Here is a 22,795-nt window from a genome sequence, read left to right on the forward strand (position 1 = left end):
AATATTAAGTGGGGGGGAAGAAAGTACATAAAATGACTTGCACATGGTAGGCATATAACAAATATTTAATTGAATTACCAGTCAAAGAAGACAAATCAAGATCTACCTGTTCCTGAGCCAGTCTGGCCCTTGGCATCCCCATCTTCACAGCCCTGAGGCTTAGACTGTGATTTTTCCAAAGACTTCAAATGTTTCATAAGCAACAACTGACACCTGAAGATAATGCCTGCATGCATTTTAAAAGTTCTAGCCCCAGAGCTCATTCCCTATCTACTGAAGCCCCAGTGACCATAGTATCTAGGCATGTGATATGATAGTTTATGGTCCTCCTGATGCACAGACAGGCATCTTCTGTGCTTGGTACAAGGTCACAGAAATGAACTCAACTGGACAGAACACTGCAGTGTTGTATAGGAATCCTTGGTGGTTTAAGGCAAATTGGAAGGATGAGTCCAAGAAAAGGCCCTCACACACAGTCAACCAACCTGCCAAATCGTCCGATGCCATCTGCCAAAAGCCTCATCTTCCTCCTTTCTCGTTTGTTGGCAGCAGCGTAGCGGAGCCCAAACAGCAGGGGCACACCCACCACCGTGATGTAAATTGCCTTCTTCCATAGGGGTCTGGGAACTGTGGGGCTGAAAGGGAGCCATGGGGCAGTGATTTTTTCCTGTTGCCAAAAATTCCAACCCTTCACCCTCATCCTCCCTCACCCATCATCTTCCAGCAATTTCCCTCCCTACTTCCAGCCCAATCAATAACCATCATTGAAAAGAAACTCCCAAAGAAGCTATAGAGTGAGTGTGTGTGGTTCTATGGGGTTTTTCTCCCTCCATGTTGCCTTTTTTTCACCATCCAAAGAACTTGAAGGTTTTGCTTCAAACAACCAAGTTAATTTCACACACACACACACACGCTCCCCCATTAACACTGGAATCCTTTCTAGTTGTCCCAAAGGCAACGATGAACTGGAGAGACGGGGATAGTATTTAGATAAATGCTATCCTTTCCACAGACTGCCCTAATCCCAGGCTGCCCCACAGATAGAGCTCTGGATCAGAGAAGACCCAGGTGATGAACTACTCTTCTCCTATATATCACTCCTCTCAGGCAGTCACATGCTTCATAGATTTCTTTTCCTTTAAATCCTATATGACACAGTGCTTCAAATGTCCAACAGAAAGAAGGCTGGAGGCCCAGTAATTGAAAAACATGGCTTTCTACTTTGAGCTCTCCACATGTTTGTAGAGGTAGCAATAACGGACTAGAGCAGCAATGGTTGTGGAGCCAGGAGAGCAGAATCTGGGTCCCAGCTGCAAAACACACAAGTTAAATGGCCTTCAGCTCTGTGAGGCTGCTCCTTTGTAAAATATGAAGAAAAATACTTGCACTATCTGTCCCACAGTGGTGTGTGAGGGAAGAGCTTGGCAAACTTCCATGTGCTTTGTATAAATGGAACCTGTTGTTATTATTTGTAATCACTTTGGTTATAAGCTCCTCTGAACCAGAGACCAAGCCTCCTGCCTTAATATGTGCACATATAACACAGTAGGTTTGTTCACAAACTGAATGATTCAAAGAGACAAGCTCCTGGAGGTTGGAGCCAACAAACCACATACTTTGGCATCCCTTAGAGGTACCTAGCACAAGACCTCAAGAAATATATTTACAGATCGATTGGATAACTCAAAGAGAAGTCATCTTTAATCAATCAATATGTGTTAATGAATGAGGGATTTTCTGAGCCAGTCAATCTATAAGTGTATATGCAGAAGACTTATTGTGTGTTTAAGGTTCTGTGCAAGCACTGGGGAGGATATAAAAGGATAAGCCAGTCCCTATTCTACCAGAGTTAATAATGAGGCCAGGAGAAAAAAACTAATGACAAGAAACATGGGGAATAGACTATGGGACAGGGTTAGATTTCAAGCACAAAGCACAGATATGAAGTCCTCTAAGACCATGGTGGCCTGGGGAGAGTGCATTACCTTGCAGGTAATGACCTTGCAGGTCCCACTGTCAAGTTTTTCCTGAAGAATACGACTGGGGACAGCCAGGGGGGCTGCCTGCTCTGTAGCAACGCTGAATGGAATCGACAAAGCTGCAACTGGAAAAAGAACAAATGGGGCGAGGTTCAGGTGAAGATGCAACATTTTTTGCTCAGCCTTGGGGTATTACCCCTATTTATATTATAGGCCAGAGAGAGTTCCCAGGGCCCTGGGTTCAATGCTTCAAGACTTTGGATCTCACTGAGGACATTATAGGCCACAAGCCCTTCTTGCCTTAGAAGACAGCATCTGCTCTCTGCTGACTCTGCCTGAGCTAACCTGGTCCTCAGGTAACAGCCTAGCATGGAACAGACTTGTGCTGGAAGCCCTCCATATTTGGCATGGCCTTCAAGACACAACAGGCCCTTGAACAGCATGACTCTAGCTCTGGCTCCTACAATTACCAACTATGTGACAGTGGAGTAAGTCACATAATTTCTCCCAAGCCTCAATTTCTCCTTGCCTCAGTGCTGCTAGGAGGAGAGTACAGTAAAGTACTGTAAAGCCCTAAAGAGATAGGAGCTGTTTTTATTACAGAGGTGCAAGGGAAGGAAGACATTCCTGGAAGAGGGTAGAGGCCCAGAGGGAGCACTGACTATTCAGGTCCCCTTCCTCTTAATGTCTTGCTGAAATCAGTGGTCTGAAGGAACACAAGACAGTCCTAAGCAAGTACTCTTTGGTGGATGCTATGGGAAACAAATATAGGAAGTAGCAGAAAAGGGGGTGAAAGGACACCACAGTTAGACCAGCCAAAGACCTACTTTGAGGGCAGCAGCCACCACACTTTACCACAGAAAAACAGTTTGCGTTTACCTGTGAATACGAATACCACAGATCTAACCAGTTTCTCAACTGAGTTAGTTCAGCACCCAGCAGGGTTGTGTTGAGGGAAGAGCAGTCTGGAGCCCCCATAGAAGTTATTCTCTTTTCTTCTCTCCCTTCTCCCATAATTCCCTGTTGAGAAACTTATTTTACTGAGACTATTTAGGCCAATGGACTCCATGTGATCTCCCTGTCATGTCCCACTCCTTCCTTTACCACTCTCTCTGGGCCAAGAAGTGGCCCTTCTTCCTAGTTGACTTTCTTTTTTTCTACCAAGGACGATACTCCTTGAAACTGCTGTAGGCCTCAAGTGGCTGCCAGTGTATATCCATATCTGTCTCAAGTGTATCTCAGCTTCCTTCTGGAAGTGATGTATCCAATTGGAGGCAGTTAAGTAGTGAAATATTCAGTGGATAAAGTGCTAGGCCTAAAGTCTGGAAGACCTGAGTTCAAATCTAGTCTCAAGGACAAGTTATTTAAACTGCCTGCCTCAGTTTTCTCAGACTGCTGATAATAACAGTGTCTACCTCACGGGGTTTTTGTGAGGGTCACATGATATAATATTGTAAAGGATTTAGCACATTGCCAAGAACACAGTAGGTACTTAATAAATACTTGTTCCCTTCCTCATCTACTTATACTTCTTCAGCAGACTGTATCCTCAATCATCCTGTCTCAAATCTTCAACCTCTCTACTGACAGCTTCTCAAATGCCTTGAAACACGTCCACCTCTTCCTTAAAAAATCAATAATAGACCCCCACCATGCCCTCAAGCTATGATTCTATATCTCTCTTCTCTTTCTCTGATCAAACTCCTTGAAAAGGTTGCTACCTTGAATGCCCCAGGACCTACAGGCCCTGAGAACAGCAGCATACCACAACTCCCAGTCCTGGTTCCAGCCCAGCACCTGCAGCCATCATCTAGGAAATCAATCTTTTTTTTTTTTGGCCTTTTTGGAGGGCAGTTAAGAGTTAAGTAACTTGCCCGAGGTCACACAGCTAGTTGTGTGTGTGTGTGTGTGTGTGTGTGTGTGTGTGTGTGTGTGTGTGTGTGTGTGTTAAGTGTCCGAGGCTGGATCTAAACTTGGGTTCTCCTGACTCCAGGGCTGGCACTCTACTCACTGCACCACCTAGACACCCCAAAAATCAGTCTTTGTGAAGATGCAGCCAGAATACTGAAAACTAGAAAAATTAAAGCCTGGCTATCCAAGTCCTTGGCACTGCCAAATGGTTCAACATAAGAAACGAATATGGTTTTATCAATGGAAATACATTATAGAATCCTTTATTACAGAATTACTACCCTAAGGATCATGGGATCTTTTCATCCAACTTGTAGCAAAAACCTCTGCATGTTGTTTATCCTTATTAGAATTAGATCTCTTATAGAGAAAGGATTGTTTTGCTTTTCTATTTGTAATCCCAGCAATCAGCACAATTCTTTAAATCCCACCTTTATGCAGATGACTCCCAAATCTCTATCTTGGACCTCTCTTTCAAATTCTAGTCTCCAATATCCAACTGCTTGGCTATTCCACAGCTACTTCAAACTCAACACACCCTAAATGAATGAAATATCATTAAGCACTTCTTCAATACCAACTCAATCAGTTTAATTCAATTTAATAAGCATTTTCCACCACCCTTTCCCTGGTGTTCTAGCCTCAAACTTCCAACTGCCTGCTGGATACCTCTACCTTGCTGTCCCACCAGAACCTAAAAACCAGTAGGTCTAAAACAGAATTCATCATATTTTCTTCCAAGTCTGTCCCTCTGTTCAACTTACCTATTTTTGCTGAGGGTACAGCATCAATTGTGCCATCTTTTCCACCCCCTGCTCTACAAGTCTGAGAAAGGTTGGTGTCTATCTTTCTTGATCATTCTACTATCACTATCACTTAATCACTTTTCCCCTGTTAAAGTTTAATCAACTTAAACCAACCTTTTCTCAAACTTGTTGCTGTCATCTACCAAGAGTCAAGTTATTCCCAATGCTGATTTAATGACTTCAGTACCTGGCAGCCACTTAAGCAGTGGCTTAAGAGCAGCTTTTCTAGTCGAAGAAAGAGAAAAAAGCTGAGGGCAAAGCACTCTGCAAACCTTAAAGCACCATTTAAATGTTTGCTGTTTTTTATCATAAAATTGTCACTGCGTTGTTTTTTTTTAAAGCAATCTGGGTTAAGTAACTTGCTCAAGGTTACACAGCCAGGTGTTTCTGGGTGGGTGCTAAGTGTCTGAGCCCAGATTTGATCCCCAGGTCATCCCTACACTGGAGCCGGTACTCTTACTTGCTGTGCTACCTGGCCGCCCCTGTCACTACATTTTTGCTGCCTGATATTGCTGACTATGTGTTTCAGATCTCTAGGTTTCACATCCCTGGCGAGGCTGCAAATTCTTCAAGGGTAGGGGATCATTTCATCTCCTTGTTTATCCCTATCCCCACCAGCACCTGGGATGAGGCTCACAGAAGGCAGCTAATTTTGATGAAGACATAACAAAGATATATTCCTTACTGAAGCCCACAAAATATGAAGTGAGTTGGCAGGAAAGGGGTTGCATGGCTGGAACAGCTCAGGCCCAGGATGCACTCCCTGGACTTCTTCAGGAAGGAGTTTCTCTTCTCAACTATCTTCTCTTTAAATAGGAGATAATATCATGTTAATTTTCAAAAGGCTGGCCCAGATGATCTTTTTGGTCATCTAGCACAGGGGATGTTTTGGGGGTAGGGGGTTAGGGTTAGTTGTTAAATTAATTGGTTAATTGGCTGTTAAAAGTTATTCAATGACCTGAGTTCAAATCTGGCCTCAGACACTTAACACAAAAACTAGCCATGTGACCTTGGGCAAATCATTTAACCCCAACTGCCCTCCAAAAAGAAAAAAAAAAAGTTATTCAATGAGTATACTCTGCCATCTCATCAGACAGGTCATTGGTAAATATGTTAAAAGGCTAAAAGCCAAAGTAAATTTCAAAAGGCCTTCCCTGCTATAAGATGCCTACATGGTGCTCCCAGGTAGACAATGTATCAAAAATAACAACTCTTGTGAGTTGGGTGGGAAACATCCCCATAACACTAAGAACTTAATGGACCCAACAGCTATGCAGAAGCAAAGCTAAACAAAATCAATAATCTAAATGAAGGAGTAAAAAGAAAAACATTCTCTGCTGATCAGGCCAATCTATGCACTACACAAGATTTGTGCCTTGAAAGAAGGTTGTTGGGCTATGGGTACAGCTCCCATCCCCCATTTCACCTCACCCCTAATCCTTTCCAAAGAGCACGGGAGTCCCAGCTGGGCTCTTGAACTTCAGAGGGAAAGAGTCCTTACACTGTATCACAAAGATGACCATGAGATAGTAAAGAAGTTGTGGGAGGGAAGGTTAAGAGGGATAAGATTATTCAACCAGAAGAGGTAGCTGAAGGGAATATGCTGGGATCGGCCACTCTTCATAAGTGGCAGGCTAAAGCTTTATCATTCTGCTAATGTAAGAATCTTTATGCTTGGGACTTCATTTCCTGGACCACTAGGTTTTCAAGGTATGGCCTCAATGGGACAAGAGAAATTAAGTGTAACTGCCCTATGGATATGCTGTCCCTGATGAACTCTGTCCTGAAAAATAAATAGGGTGAGAACTGTGACCCAAGTGATGCTGGGGAGGATGAAAACACTGGGGAAACACTTTGAGGATCAGAAATGGAAAAAGGGAGATAATCACTACAAACAGGAACAGTTTTGAGGACCTGAGTCAAGGAAGAGATACAGTAAAAGAAGTAGAAAATTCAAGTATCCCTTTGACTTCAAACCTCGTGCGTTACTGACCCTGGAGCCAGAACTCAGGTTGATGTCCCTGTTGTGAACCAAGGTCAGCTCCTGCAAAAAAAATGAGGCAATACTTATTTAATCTGTCCTGGAGTGTTCTAATGCCTCCCTAGAGTGACCAGAAGAGTGACTGCCTTGTATACGAACCTCTGGAGCAAACCTATCCCACTACTAAGTGTTTACAAATTTACAACAGACCAAATATTGGCACCAACTCAGCAGTACATTTTAGCCACAGAACTTGGCATTTCAGACAATCTCAAGGTCTACAAAACAATTTAAAATCCAAAGGCAAAGGTCCTTGAACTGTTGTCCTAAAAGAACTGTTTTCTTACAGAAGAACAGAGACTGAGAGAAAAACTTAAGTCTTAGCAAGGCCACACACCATATACACAACCACACAAACTAGGATACTAGCACTGAAACACTGGGAGAACCTTAGAAAAGGTGAGAAATGCAGTAAAGTGAAGAGTCAGTGCTACTCATCCGCAGAATTCTTCCAGGTCTCATTAAAGAAAGCACACTATAAAGTTTGGTGGTCACCCCCACCAAATATTCTATGGCCCTACTTGGCCCAGTCCCTAACCTGACCTGATCGATCACAAAGTACTTATCAAATGCCTACTATATGCCAAACACTGTGCTAGCCCTTTGTGGATACGAGTACAAATAACAAAACAATCCCTATTGCCAAGGAGCTTCCATCTGAATGGGAAATACAACAAATATGTAAAAAAATATATACGGCATGAGTATAAAGTGAAAACATACACATGGTTAAATACAAGGTAGTTTGGGAGGGAAGGTCCTAGAAGTTGTGGAATTAGGAAAGGCTTCACGCAGAAAATGTTTTCTGAACTGTATCTTAAAGGAAGAACTGGCAGGTATCCTCATTGTATACAAAGAGTCCAGGTCTTTCTTGAGTTTGTATTCCTTCTCCTGCTTCTGCCTATTCAAATCCTATTGAGCATCAATAGGATTTGGCTCAATAGGGTCTGGCTCAAGTTTCATCTCGTCCAGGAAAATGAACTAAGTTACTCCAGCCTACATTGATGCTCCAAATTCTTCAAATTCTACTGGCACTTATTGATGAGACCCACCCCAATCTGGGTATACAATGGAAGCTTTTGTTTTTTTTTTAAATCTTACTTCTTCAATGAGAATGTTAGTTCTTTACACTCAAGAGATTATGAGAACTAGAAGGGACCAAAGAGAGACTAATTTAATCCCAAAAAGGAGCAGAGGCGACTGCCAATCAATCAGCAAACATTATTATGTACCAGGCACTTTGCTAAGTGCTGGGCATACAAAAAGAGGCGAAAGACAGTTCTTGCCCTCAAGGGAGAGACAACATACAAAAAAATATATACAAAGCCATATTTATAGATGATAAATAGGAAATAATTAACAAGGGAAGGCATTGGAATTAAAAAGGGTTGGGGAAGACTTCTTGTAGGAAAAGTGTGCTTTTTAAATGAAGTAAATCTGTACATTCATTCCTAAGGTCCCACTCCTCACCCCTCTCCACTGAGTTTCCCAGTCTTCTCTTTAATACCAAAAGAAATCACTGATACTGATTTTGCTGCTGTTTTCTAACATTTGACAGCTTACATAAGATCTGAAAGGCCTACTTAAATCAACAAGTCTTGCTTAACTACTTACTCACTTGACTCACGTGTCAAGCACTGTACTAAGTACTGGCAATACAAAGAAAGGCAAAAAGTACACTGCCTGGCTTAAACAACTAACTGTAAATGTAAGATACATACAGTGAATCTGGAAGATAATCTTGGAAGGAAGGTACCAGTCTAGAGAAGGGTATGTGAAGAGTAATCAGAAAAGGCCTCTTCTAGAAGCTAGGATTTGAGCTTAACCTTAAAAGGAAGATAGAGAAGCCAAGACGTAAAGGTAAAGACTGTACTGGAAGCATGGAAAAAAGCCACTGAAAAGGCACAGAAGAGAGGGATGGAGTGTGGTGTCCAAGGGACAGCAAGAATACCGCTACAGTTGAATCACTTAGCATGAAAAGCAGAGTAAAGTGTAAAAAGAATGGAAAGATAAAGAAAGGGCTTTATCTTAAAGTAGAGAAGTAAGTGGGGTGGTAAGCCCTGCTGAGCTTTAGGAAATTCATGCTGGCAGCTCAGTAAAGGACAAAAAGGCTCAGGAATAGGGAAACCAAGCAGCAGGCAGGTGTGAGGTGATGGGTGCTTAAACCATGATGGTGTGGTACTAGTGGCAAGAAAGGGATGTACACAAGAGATGTTTTGAAGGTAGATATGACAAGACTTGAAAACAAATTGTATATGTGTGGTAAGAGTGAGGAGTCGAGGACGGGACTAGGCTGCAAATCAGTGATTAAGAAAATGTTAGGTTGTGGTATATGATTGTGATGAAATACTATTGTGCTATAAAAAATGATGAGCAGGATGCTTTTAGAAAAACCTGGGAAGGCTTATATGAACTAATGCAAAGTGAAGTGAGCAGAACCCGGAAAACACTGTATGGAGTAACAGCAATAGTATATGATGAACAAATGTGAATGACTTAGCTAGTGTCAGCAATATAAAGATCCAAAATAATACTAAAGCACTTACAATGAAAATTGTTATCCACCTCCAGAAAAAGAACTGATAGAGCATGAATGCAGATCAAAGCAAATAAAAAAAAAAAACCACTTTCTTTTTCTTCTTTGTCTGTTTTCTTTTGCAACATGGCTAATACGGAAATATGTTTTGCATGACTTTACATGAATAAAATCTAAATCAAACTGCTTGCCTTCTCAAGGAAGGGGGAGATTTTCCTTTTCCAACCCTGTACAAAGTTGTCAAGTACACACAGTGCACACACAGCAAACCTACTACAACATGAGAGAATTCTAAGGCACAAATCACACATAATTGGAGTTACGTATAATTTCATATAATTCAATTGCTTTGCACAGGCTCCAAACCTTAAACAGTCCTTTCTAGAACCTGCCTTTGATACTATCCCTTTGAAGTTCAGAAGCTCCTCATCTTGGTCAAAACTTATGGTTTCTCTTGTTGGAAATGAAGTGAAATGGCAAGAGTACTTGGTGTGGCACCAGAGGGCTTCATTCTGAAAACTACTTACTACCGATGTGACCTCAGTCAACTTACTGACTCTATCTGGTACTCCATTTTCACATCTGTAATATGAAGGAATTAGATTCTGATCTCTGTGGACACTTTCAGCTCCAATTATTATGTTCTAATGAATTTGAGAAATCTTCCTTCATCCTAGACCTTGTCCTCACTCTATCTTCCTGTGCTCATGGAAGTCTAGCTCCCTCTGGAAGATACTGCATCCCTAGTCACTCTTAGACAAGGTGATACATCTCTCACATCAGAAGACACAATCGGTCAGAAAGAGCTGGTATTACTCCTTGCTGACACTCCCAGACCCTCCTACTGCTGTCATTATCTAGTAACATCTTCTATTTCAGTGTCTTCCTCCCTGTCTTATTCTACCTCTGGCATTTACCACCTAAGTGATCTTTAGCAAGTCACTTCTTAACCTTTCTGGATAATGTTTCTTTATCTGTCAAATGAAAGGGGCTAAGAACTAGATAGCCTCTGAGGTTCCTTCCAGCTCTAGAGCCATGCATGAAGTCTCTCATCTCTCTAATTCATCCTCCACATAGCTGCCAAAGTGATATTCATAAAGCACAGATCTGACCATGTCACTCCCCTGCTCAACAGGCTCCAATGGCTCCTTACTGCCTCTAGGATACATAGTACAAACACCTCTTAAAAATTCTATATAATCAGGGTGGCCAGGTAGCACAGCGAGTAAGAGCACTGGCTCCAGTGTTGGGACGACCTGGAGATCGAATCCCAAACTGATCTTCTTGCCCTTTTCTGAATATGACATTCCACCCTGTCTCTGTGCCTCTGCACAGCATCCATAAATGGAATGTCAACCTCATCCTCCCAATCTTTTTTAAAGCTCAGCTTAAATAACTCCTCCAAAATGAGGCTTTTCCTCAATCCCTCATAACTTCACACACTTCTTCCCTCTCAATCACCTTGTACTATTTCATATGTATGTATGTGTATTTATGTATATGTGTGTATGTGTATACACACATATACGTATATACACACAGAGAGATATAGGTCTGCTATAAAAACGAAACTATCCCTGCCCTCAAGGAGCTTTAGGTCTATCAAGGGAGATAAAAAGTATAGGTGTAAGTCTATGTATGTATGTATATTGTGTGTATCCTTTCTCTATATACATATCTATTTACCATATATATGTACACATACACATACATATGCATATAGACATGTGTACGTATGTGTGTATACACATACACACACATTCACACTTTAATCTATACCTGTTATCTCCTTTGATAGACTTAAAAAAATATATCCCTCCTGGAGGGTAGGGATAGTTTCATTTTTTTGGTCTTTAAAATGTGAACTCCTATTAATCCTTAAAATTTATCAAGCTCCTGGCACATAGTAGATATTTAATACATGCTTGTTTATTGACTGATTTTTCCCTTCCCAATCTCTGTCCTCATATTTGTGAATTTCAATATATAAACTCTTGACCCCTCAAACATCTTGGCCTCCAAGTTTTTCACCTTAGCTCCCAGGACCCCAATCTCACTCCTCAGCCTCTTAATAGGGACGTTCCAAGTTAGATCTTATCATCACCTATGACTGCCACTCCCATGATCTTGAGTCCTAGAATTCAACAAATAAAGTGTCAGCTCTATGTGCATTTTTATACCAGATGCTTTCCATATCTTCTATTACACAAAAAGTCATCCTGGCATGAATGGAATCACAGATTCAGAATCTTGAGAGCTAGAACAGGTTTTCAGAAATCACCTAGTCAAAGAAGCTTAGAATTCCAGAGCTGAAAGGGATCATCTATTCCAGCCTATACTGAGATGAGAATCTCTTCAATGACTGCTTTTAGACCTTTAGTGACAGCTCACTACCTTATTTATGAGGCAACCTAATTTATTTTGGTACAGGGTATCTTCCTCATATGGAGCTTACAAATCTCTCCACCCTTCTCATTTTCCAGAAGAAAAAACTGAACCCCAAAAGAAGCTGATTTTCCCCAAGTCACACAGCTAATTAGTGTCAGAAGATGATACTTCCTTTTCTCAACTATGTCAAGGACTCTTACTTAATGTTAGCTAGTCATTACTAACAATATCAAGGCCAGTTGAATCAGACATTGTTGATGGGAGGCACCATAGTATAGTAGAAAGAGCCCGGACCAGAGAAATCAGGACACCTGGTTTTAGTCTAGGCTGATACTAAACTGTTGTGGTACCTTAGGGCAAGTCTTTTACCCTCTCTGGGGAAATCCTCTTCCAGAAAAGTAGGGCACTAAATCAAGTAATTTCTAAACATGTTTCTGGATACAACATTTTAAGTTCGATGTTTAGTACCTATTACCAATAACAATATGTGCCAAACTAAGGGTCTGAATTTATGGTATGTTGTATATGGTGGTAAATCATAGCATTACTATAAATAAGAAAAACTTGTAAAATTGAGAAAATGAGCCTGGAACAGTAGCTGCTTAAACGGCTCATCGCTGGATCCAAGGAACCATTTTTCTAAAATATCTCTATGGAGGAGTCATTAACCCTGGGAAAATCCAACTACACTATAATAACAATATACCTACAAGATTAAAGGTGGAAAGAAAACTCTAAGGTGAAGAAAAAAGTGTGATAAACTCAAAACTACAAAATTTCTGAGTCGGAACGGCCCTCAGTAACCGTCCAGTCCTAAGTATACATAAAAATGAATTTCTTCTTCAATACCTTGACAAGTTATCATTAGCCTTTGCTTGGAAAGGCCTCCAATGAGGCATCCACCTCCTCCTGAAGTGGTCCATTATAGTTTTGCACAGTTCTTGTTGTTAGGAATAGGGCAGCTGGATGGTGCAGTGGATAGGGCCTAGGGTCAGAAAGACTCCTGCTGAATTCAAATCCAATCTCAGACACTTATTAGCTGTTTAATCCTAGGCAAGTCACTCAACCCCATTTGCCCCAGTTTCCTTATCTGTAAAATTAGCTAGAGAAAATGGCAAACCACTCTAGTATCTTTGTCTAGAAAACCCCCAAAGGGGTCACAAAGAGTCAAACATAACTGAAAAAATGTCTAAACAACGTTAGGAAATATTTCCTTATATCAAGCCTAAATTTGTCTCTCTATTAAATTCTAACCATTGCTCCTATTTCTGGGACCAAGCAGGACAAATCTAATCCCTTTTCTATGTGACAGCTCTTAAAATACTTTAAGATATCCCCAGAATTACTTATGGCATGATCTCAAGGTCTTTTCACCATTCTGGCTGCTTTCCTTTGGACATTTTCCAGCTTATCACTGTCTTCACTAAAGTGTGACACAGGGAAGCAAACACAATACTCAAAGGTATGGTCTGATCAAGGCAGAATTGCCTCTTAATGCAGTCTAAAGATCATATCATTTTGCCTACCATAGCACACACCTTCCAGGGTCTCCTAAGAGCTCAATGATATAAAGAACACTGGGAAAGCAGGAAAAGCAGAACCCTTTTTAATGGGAGTTTAAAGAAAGAGATGCAGAATATTGAAAACATGAAAGATTCAGGTTCAGGGTCCCTTAAACAAGTCACAACAGTTGTCTATAAACTTTAATTTCTTCAACAGTTTGGAAGGTTTATTTGTTTTTGGTTGCACCTGTACTTTTATGTAGGGAACTCCAGGTATGAAAACTCCCTGTACCATGGGCAACTGCTGTTTGATTAGAGAACTGTCTGTGATACTGAGAGTTCCAGACTTAGATACTAAGTGTCAGAAGGAAGATTCAAACCTAGGTCTTCTTAACTTCCAGGATGGCCCTTTATCCACTACTTTCATATTGTGGGCTGTACCACGCAGGTAACAAGCAGAAAAAGTCGGATAAAGCAAATAAACATAATAACCTATTACAACTCCAAAAACACAGGACAGTGACTGCTGAAGGTTGGTAGGAGGGGCTCCTCCCAGATAAATAACAGGGAAGGAGGGGCAGAAGTGGGAAGAGATCAGCTCTGCTACCATGTTAACACGATCTGTGAAGAGGGGGCAGGGGAGGAAAGTCAGTGAGCATCAAGCAGGTCTAGGGACCAAGGCATCTCTCCAAAGGGGAAGGGTTCCAGGCAAGCTCTTGGTGGGGGTGGGGGATAAGATATATCTAGAGTCTGGGGGGAGGGGGGGAAGGGCTCTTCCAGGGATATATGTGCCCCTTCCCCCTCTAAAGGTGAAGAGAGTTTAAGGTGAGGGAATGAGAATCGGGGGCTCTGGGGTGGAAAACTCCGGAAGTCCGGGGTATGTATGTCTGGGGTCTCCGGGTAGAAGATATCAAGAGGCCGGAGAGTTACCCTGGGGTCTAGGGAGATGTCTGGTTTATCTCAGCGGGGAGGTGTTGGGGGGCCGCATCAGAGCAAGGAGACACCTCGGGGTGTCTGGGGGGAGACATCTCGGGTCCGTGGTCAGGGGTCTAGGGGGAAGGAGCTGTCCCTAGGCCAGACTGGACAGAGGTCTCCGGGCCCTGACGCTAGGGTTGGGGGGATGGGGTCTTCTCACCGTGCGCGACATCCTAGCTGTGCCACCGCAGCCGCGGCCGCCTAGGGCTCTTGCCACCGCCTCAAGCCAAGAACAAGCGATCCCAGCGCCGCCCCAACGCGAACGCGCGCCCCTACACTCGGCGGCGCGCGGCCCCGCCCCCCAGCCCGCGGGCAGGCGCACAGCTCTGCCCCGCCCTCCTTCCTAGTAGCCTCTCCTCTGATTGGCCCTCCCTCCGCCGCGTAGACTCCGAGCCTTTCCCTGGGATCGGGTAGGAAGGGCGGGGTTAAGGGACTAAAGGCAAAGCGATATAGGTCAAAGGGCAGGGGCGGGGCTAGATACTTATCTTAGGCAGGGCGGTGGGGCGATTTCAAGTGAGGCTAACAGCTTTCGCATTCTAGCTTCTGATTGGACAGAGTGTAAGGCGCAAAAGTCTTTATTGCAGAACTCATTCATGTTGGAAAACTAAGCCCTTCCCCCCAACCTCCTGGTTCCCTACTTACAATCAGTAAATCTACAAGCATTTATTAAGCACATGCTGTAAGGCAGGTACTGTGCCAGGCACTGGGGCTGGAAGTACGAAGAATGAGATCATCTCTACTCCTAAGGAGCTTAAATACAAATATTACGTGTGTGTATGCATCTATATATAAGCCCTGGGAATGAGTTACTATACTGTTAGTTTTTTATATCTGTTTTATGTACATATGTTATATGTATGTGTGAAGTAAATACAAGACATTTGGGATGGAGGGCACTCCCAAGGTAATTGTGGGGATCCGAAAAGGTTTTATGCAAAAAAGATGATGCATTTTAAAGGAAGAGAGAATATTTTGGTACAGAATCCTAGGTCTGCAGAGTACCACAGCTTGAACGAACCCCAGATGCCCTTTGGTCCTGTGCCCATTGGACAAATGAGGAAACTTAGTCCCAGAAAGGAATATGGACTCTCCCAAGATCATATGATGAGTTTGTAGAAATTCTTCCACACACGACCTTCTACAAGTTACTCCATGGACCAAATGGAACTTGGCCACACTGCAGTCTCCTTCCCCTCAATAAAAATGGACCCCCCCCACCCCCGCCCTAGTGGCTTCTCCTTGATAATCTCTACCTAGAGTAGATTATTTTCTCTTGTTCTCTCCTGTTTAAACCTCATCTGGATTACTGTATTCAATTTTTGGCAGCACATTTTAGGAAAGACATTAAAAAACTACAAGGTATCTAGAAAAGGATTGTTAAAATGGTGAGAGGACTAAAAACCAATTAAAGTCAATACATATATTAAGGAACAGCAATGTGCAAGACTTTTTGCTAGGTCACAAAGACAAAGACAAGGAAAAATCAGTTTCTGTCTTCAAGAAGCATACATTGTCCTGGGAGATATACAACAGATAGAGAGAGCATTTATCAAGCATTTACTATGTGCCTGAAACTGTACTAATGACTGGGGATATAAACACAAGCAAGCAATATAGTCCCTGCCCTCAAAAATCTTATATTGTAACAGAGGAAGACAGTACTGGAAAGGGGTAACCCCGGGGAGTCCAAGGTTCCTTTCTAACAGTCCTATGAGGCAAGGATGCTGAGTGAAAGAATTGCAAAAGGATTAACCTCTAGACACTCAGGATTTAGGGTGGAAGGAAGGCTCTCTTAGCTAGGCCAACAATATAACTCTATTGCCTAGAACAGATTTCTGAAAGAATAACTAAAAAAAAGGTAAAGATTCTGTCAGTCAGTGGGGATGAAAAGAAAGGCAATATACTGTCCCTGCTTTTATGGTGTTCATAGTCCAATGAGAGTGATAACATGAAAACAACTGTGTACACACACTATATACAAGATAAATTAGAGATAATCAACAGAGGGAAGGCACTAGAATTAAGGGGGAATGGAAAAGGCTTCTGGTAGAAGATGGGATTTTTACTGGGTCTTGAAGGAAGCCTAGGAATCTAAGAAATAGTGATGAGGAAGGAGAGCATTCCAGGCAGGGGGAAACAGCCACAGAAAATACCTGGAGTAGGAAGATGGAGGGTCTTTCACAAGGGCCAGCAAGAAAGTCAGTACACTGGATCCAGAATGTGTAAAGTGCTATCATGATACCAGGGATGCCTCAGACTCAAACCTGGAAATGGAGAATTAATCCACAAGAAAAACCTCAAATGTGAGTGTAATGGAATATTATTGTATTATAAGAAATGATGGCCGTGTGACCATAGGCAAATCACTTAACCCCAATTGCCCTCCAAAAAGCAAAAAAAAAAAAAAAAAGAAAGAAATGTGAATAAGAAGTATTCAAAGAAACATGGAAAAATTTGTCCAAAGTTACAAAAAGTGAAGAAAGTAGAACTAAGAGAATGCTTTACACAGTGACTAGAATAATATAAATGGAAACATAAAATGGCAGCTGAGCTCAGATTAATTTCAATGAACAAATTTGTTTCAGGAGAACTTAAAATGAAGCATATCTCCTCCTCTCAGTAAACTGATAGGGGCTATGGAGGCCCAATGTGATATGTACTTTCAGATCCAGACTTTTGTTGGTTGATTGACTTTGTTCAAATATTTTGGGTTGGGGTTTTTTTTATTGTTATAAGGGAAGTTTCAGTGGAAAAGAGTACTGAATTTGGAATTAGAGGACCCAAGTTCAGATGTTGACTTTCCAAGTCACCTTTGTAATCATGGACAATTCATTTAACCTTTTTGAGCCTCAGTTTTCTCATCTGTAAAATGAGGAGATCTCCAATCTAATGGGGGAAAAAAACAAGAAAACAAATATATACAGTGTAAACCAAATATAGAAAAAATAGGAAATAATTAAAAGAGGGAAGCACTGGAATTAAAAAGGATTAGGAAAGGTTTCCAGTAGAAGGTGAGATTTTGGGGGGAACCTGAAGGAAACCAGGGAGGTATAGTGCTAACACGATATTCACGACACCAACAGCGACTATGAATGTGCTGGCATAATTCTTTTTTTTTTTTTTAAGCAATTGGGGTTAAGTAACTTGCTCAAGGTTACACGGCCAGTTGTTATTTCTGGGTGTGGTGCTGAGTATCTGAGCCCGGATTTGATCCATGTCATCCCGACACTGGAGCCGGTGCTCTTACTCGCTGAGCCACCTGGCCACCCCTAAGCAATTGGGGTTAAGTAACTTGCTCAAGGTTACACGGCCAGGTGTTTCTGGGTGAGTGCTAAGTGTCTGAGCCCGGGATTCAATCTCCAGGTCTTCTCAACACTGGAGCCGGTGCTCTTACTCACTGTGCTACTTGGCCGCCCCTTGGCATAATTCTTAATCACAAAATATAACAGGCTTTCCATATAGAAGACAGAAACAAAACATTTATTCAGACACCAGAAAGCTGAATCCAATTTGATAGCAACAAAGAAGTTAATATATCTTATCCCTGCAGGAAGCAACACCATCCCAAAGTCTTCTTACAAACAAACACAATACTAGCTATCTGTTTGCCTGGTCCTCTCCTCTCTCTGCCCTACCTGCTCTTACTTCCAGCTTCCTCTGGGCTCTACTCCACCCTTCCTGTTCCACCCATTCAGCAAGCTCCTCCCACCACAGGCTCCATGTGATTACATTCAGCCAATTAAGGGGCAGAGAAGATCTTCAAATTACTATTACCATTACAGGAGGTCCCTAGTTAGAGGAGGAAGGACAACATTCCAGGCATGGGGGACAGCAAGAAAGAATGCCAGGGAGCCAAGAGATGAAATGTCTTGTTCATGGAATAGCCAGGAGGCCAGTCTCACTGGACTGAGGGGTATGTAGCTGGGAGGTGAGGTCTAAGAAGACTAGAAAGGGAGTAAAGCACTAGGTTATGAAAGACTTTGAATGTTGGGGTATTTTGTATTAGCTCCTGGAGGCAATAGGAAGCCACTGGACTTCATTGAGTAGGGGGCAGTGGTGACATGATCACACCTGAGTTTTAGGAAAATCACTTGAGTGACTGAACAGAGTATGAATTAGAGTGGAGAGAGACTTGAGGCAGTCAGACCCCATCAGCAGGTTATTGCAGTAATCCAGTTGTGAGGTGAAGAGACCCTGTACCCAAGGTGTGGCAATGTCAGAGGAGAGAAGGGGTCATATTCAAGAGATGTTACAAAGGTGAAATCATCAAAGCCTTGGCAACAGATTGGATGTAGGGAGTGAGAGAGAGAATCAGGAATCCAAGATGACTCCTAGCTTGCAAGCCTGAAGGACTTGGAGGATGGTGTTGCCCTCCACAGTAACAGGGAAGATAGGATGAAGGGAAGGTTTAAGGGAAAGATAAAAAGTTATGTTTTCTACAAATTGAGTTTAAGATGTCTCCTCAAAATCCTAGAGTTTGAGATGTCTGAAAAGGAAATTTGGGATGTGAGATTGTAGGTCAGTAGAGAAGTTGGGGTAGGGTAGTTAGATTTGAAAATCATCAGCAGGTATGTTAATTAAATACATGGGAGCTTATGATATCACCAATTGAAGAAGTATAGAAGGAGAAAAGGACCCAGAACAAAATCCTGAGGGACACTTTTAGTTAGAGAGCATTATCTGGATGACGATCCAGCAAAAGAGACAGGGAAGAAGCAATCAGGTTGGAGGAGAACCAAGAGAGAGTGGTGTCCCAAAAACCTAGAGAGAAAAGCATATGATAGAGGAAAAAGTGATAAATGGTGTCAAAGTTTACAGAGAGGTCAGGGAGAATGAGGACTGAGAAAAGGCCATTGGATTTGGCATTTAGGAGATCATTAATAACTTAGGAGAAAGAATTTCAGTGAAATGATAAAGTAGGGAGTCAGATTATAAGGGATTAAAAGTGAGTAAGAAGGGGTGGCCAGGTAGCACAGCGAGTAAGAGCACTGGCCCCAGTGTTAGGATGACCTGGGGGATCGAATCTGGGCTCAGACACTTAGCATCCTCCCAGAAACACCTGGCTGTGTAACCTTGAGTAAGTTACTTAACCCCAATTGCTTTAAAAAAAAAAAAGTGAGTAAGAAGATAGAAAGTGGAAGCACCTATTGTAGATGACCTTTTCCTAGCAGTTTTCTTTTTGGGATCTTTTTCAGGAGGTGATCAGTGGATTCTTTCAACCTCATTTTGCCCTCTGGTATTAAAACATCAGGGCAGTTTTCTTTGAGAACTTCCTGGAGGATGATTTCTAGGTTCTTACTTTGGTCATGGCTTTCAGGTAGTCCAATAATTTTTAAATTATCTCTCCTGGATCTATTTTCCAGATCAGTGGTTTTTCCCATGAGATATTTCACATTGCCTTCTATTCTTTCATTTGTTTGGATCTGTTTAACAGCATCTTGATTTCTCATCAAGTCATTAGCTTCCATTTGCTCCAATCTAATTCTGAAGCAATGATTTTCCTCGTTGAGCTTTTGAGATTCTTTTTCCATCTGGCAAATTTGGCTTTTTAAGGCATTCTTCTCCTCGTTGCCTTTTTGAGCCTCCTTTGCCATTTGAGTCAGTCTGTTTTTTAAAGTATTATTTTCCTCAGTCAGGCTGTTGACACTCATTTCATAATTTTCTTGCATTGTTCTCCTTTCTCTTCCCAATTTTTCCTCCACTTCTCTTATCTGCTTCTTAAGGTCCTCTATGGCTTTTAACCAGCCTGTATTTTCCTTTGAAGCTTTTGGTGCAGGAGTTCTGACTTCACTGTCTTCCTCCTGTTCCATGCTTTGCTCCTTTTTGTCCCCAAAATAGGAGTGTATTGTTAGAATCTTCTGTCTGCTTTGTTTCCTTTGCCTGCTCATTTTGCCACTCAATTACTTGACTTTTGGGCTTTTTGCCACAGTAGGACTCTGCCACCAGACAGGGGAGCTTTCATTCCAAATGTTGGGGTTTTCTCAACAGCCGGAGGTATTAGATGGGTGCCCTCTCTGAGGTCTCCACATGCTCTGGCAAGCTGGACACACAACCCAGGACCTCCACCCTAGACTGCAATCCAGATCCAAGCAGGTTAAAGCAAGAGAGATTACCCCTCAGACTGGTGCTTGGTCCCCCTACACTCTGCAGGCCAAGAGCTAAAGCCGCCATATGGTGCTGGCTGGCTCTGCCGGTGTCTGAGCGGCTTTTCGCCCTGGGGGGTAAAAGTCACACACTCCCACTTACTGGTCCCAAAGTCCAGACTGTACTGACCTCTCACTTTGTCCTTTGCATCTATGTGTTTATAAATCTGGAAATGGCCACAGCTGCTGCTGATCTGGAGTCCCTCTGGCCAGCAGCTGGTCAGGCCCGCCCTGGGACTAAAGCTTCGGTGTGGTGCTGGGCTCGGCTCCCAGAGTGCTGTGCTGGATTCCTGCCGGCCTGCCGGGCTGTCCTCAGCAGGAGGTTAGCTTCTCTGTGTCATTTTGTGGGTTCTGCACCTCCAAAGTTTGTTTAGAGTCTCCTTTTTACATGGATTGGGGAGGGTGGAAGCTGGAGCCACGGGAAGGTCGTGCTTCTACTCCGCCATCTTGGCTCTGCCCCCTAACTGCTCTTAAAACTAGAAGAACTAGATCTCTAGACACTGTGATCCAGACATTTGAAGCAATAGATACAACAGGATCAGTTTGTTACCTGTACTAGTGAAGAGAAACAACCAAGGTGGCCAGGGAATTGAGGTCCAGTCTCAAGCACATCTAGATCATCATAGGTTCTTGCTGCCTTATGCAGGAAGTCATCATTGCTGCTAGGAGAAGGAGATTCCTGCCTCTCCCCCTTGCAGGAAGTCTGATGGAGATTCCCTGCCCAAGTCCCAAATAGCACATTCCAAAGAAGGGAAGTAAGAGAAAGAAAGGGGGAGACATTGTCCTCTCTTTTTTAAAAGATGACTGAGAAGTTGGTTCTTCCTGGCTCAATTGCTAATCCTCTCCATCATGGTGTCCAAGGTACTGAGCAGGAGCCTCTGCTTGTACGTGCTCTTTCTCAAGAGGCCAAAGCATGTGACTACATATCTCGCTCCGTGGGCTCACCACTATTAAAAAATGAAACTCCTTGAGAGCAGTTTTCTATTTTTAATCTTTGGGATACATAAGCATGTGACAATAGGGATGACTTTTGTATACATTTGTTGGTTGTCTCACAAGACACTTGAAATATTGCCACAGAATAGAAATTTCCAGTAAACCTACAGAAAGACAGAGTATCACTTTACCATAATTGAAATGGGAAGAATAGTTCATAATTTTGCCCATCAAGTAGTGTACTACCTGAGCCACAAGACCAGGACATGTTGATGCATGTGTAAATGATTATCTCTATGCACATGTGCAAGCCAACCAGACCTGCCAAGGGACTGGTTTCAATAGATCTAGGAGGAAAGAAAGAATTCCTCACTAACTGTATCAGCAATGCCATATTCACAATGCCTATGGAAATTATAGATATGCTGACATAATTATCCATCACAAAATACATCATGCTTGCCATATGGGGGAATAAGCTAGAAAATTTATTAAGATACCAAAAGACTGAGTCCCAAAACCAGAAAGTGAAAGCCATCAGAGTAGTTATGAAATTGGCACAGGTAGATAAAGTAGAAAGCACCCACATTCTCAAGCCTTTAAAACAGAACAGGCTACCTCAGGCAAAGGTCCTCCTCTCCCCACTCACAGCAACCACCCAGTGTCCTGGAAGCGCGCTCCCAGCAGCTTCAGCCCCTGGCAGTCCTCAGCAGGAGTTCTTAGCAGAAATTCTGGCTGACTCAAAAAGGGCTTCGGGCTGCCTCTGCTGCTGCTGCCGCTGCCGCTATCACCACCACTGCTAGCCACCGCAGGAACTCTAGCTTGGCTTCCGCTTCCTCTTGCTCCGCCCCTTCCTGCTACGTCAGCAAGTCCAGTGGGGCATGGAAAATCTTTAAATCCCATAACCCTTACACTAACCCAAGCTCCGAATTATGCTAGGACGTGAAAAGTAAAATATTGCTCTGAATGTTAAGTATATAGGAAATGTAGCTCTTGATCTTCCCCTAATCCTGTAAAATTTCTTGCTCTCTGTTGGTCAATTATAACTTTGCTAAGACTCAGCTAAATGATGTTCACTGGCTCAACTTATTTAATCTATCAAAAAATGTAATGAAAATGTTTAGGAGTTCTGCCTGACCATATTCCCAAATCTCCTCTTGTAGCAGCAAGCACCCCAAGCGCATCCTCAGGGTTTGCTGCCCATACAGGTTCTTGGATCTGCTTTGTTAAAGGAAAGCAACTCAAAATGGGTTAACAAGCTTACTTTAATCAGTCAGACATATATCGTTTACCTTGTTCAGGGGAAAAAAGTCAGCACCCCAAACTTCAAAATATACAGACAGAATTATCAAGACAGAAACAGATCAAGTAGACAGCTTTCCAAACTGTCCAACCATTACATCCATACCCAGTCAACATCTGGGTTTCCACATCTGGGTTTTTCAAAACTGGGGGACTCTCAACAATGGCTTCCCAGAATTCAGATCAAATCACAGAACACTTCTCAAAGTGAGTCCCAAAACAAAGCTACACATCAGGACTTATATAGCCTTCTCCTGGCTCAGAGAATGTAACAAC

General features: G+C 42.5%; 1 protein-coding gene across 4 annotated transcripts in view; it reads right to left on the reverse strand.

Moving 5' to 3' along the window:
• Window positions 1–14,435, reverse strand: part of ADCK5 (aarF domain containing kinase 5) — a 31,600-nt gene extending 17,165 nt beyond the window's left edge. For 2 of the 4 annotated variants that reach the window (XM_069097004.1, XM_069097002.1), the window contains exons 1-4: window positions 14,299–14,435; window positions 6,690–6,740; window positions 1,986–2,104; window positions 486–635 (exon numbers count right to left, since the gene is read on the reverse strand). In XM_069097004.1, the coding sequence (XP_068953105.1) occupies window positions 486–635; window positions 1,986–2,104; window positions 6,690–6,740; window positions 14,299–14,310 (332 nt within the window). In that variant the 5' untranslated portion in view covers window positions 14,311–14,435. The remainder of the gene's footprint in view (window positions 1–485; window positions 636–1,985; window positions 2,105–6,689; window positions 6,741–14,298) is intronic. The other 2 variants (XM_069097005.1, XM_069097006.1) reach the window with 2 other exon arrangements.
• Window positions 14,436–22,795: the final 8,360 nt, after the last annotated feature.

The sequence above is a fragment of the Petaurus breviceps genome, unplaced genomic scaffold (genome assembly GCF_028583685.1).
Source record: "Petaurus breviceps papuanus isolate PSGF00001 unplaced genomic scaffold, PetGlider_PUasm1.0 350, whole genome shotgun sequence".
NCBI classification, from domain to species: domain Eukaryota; kingdom Metazoa; phylum Chordata; class Mammalia; order Diprotodontia; family Petauridae; genus Petaurus; species Petaurus breviceps.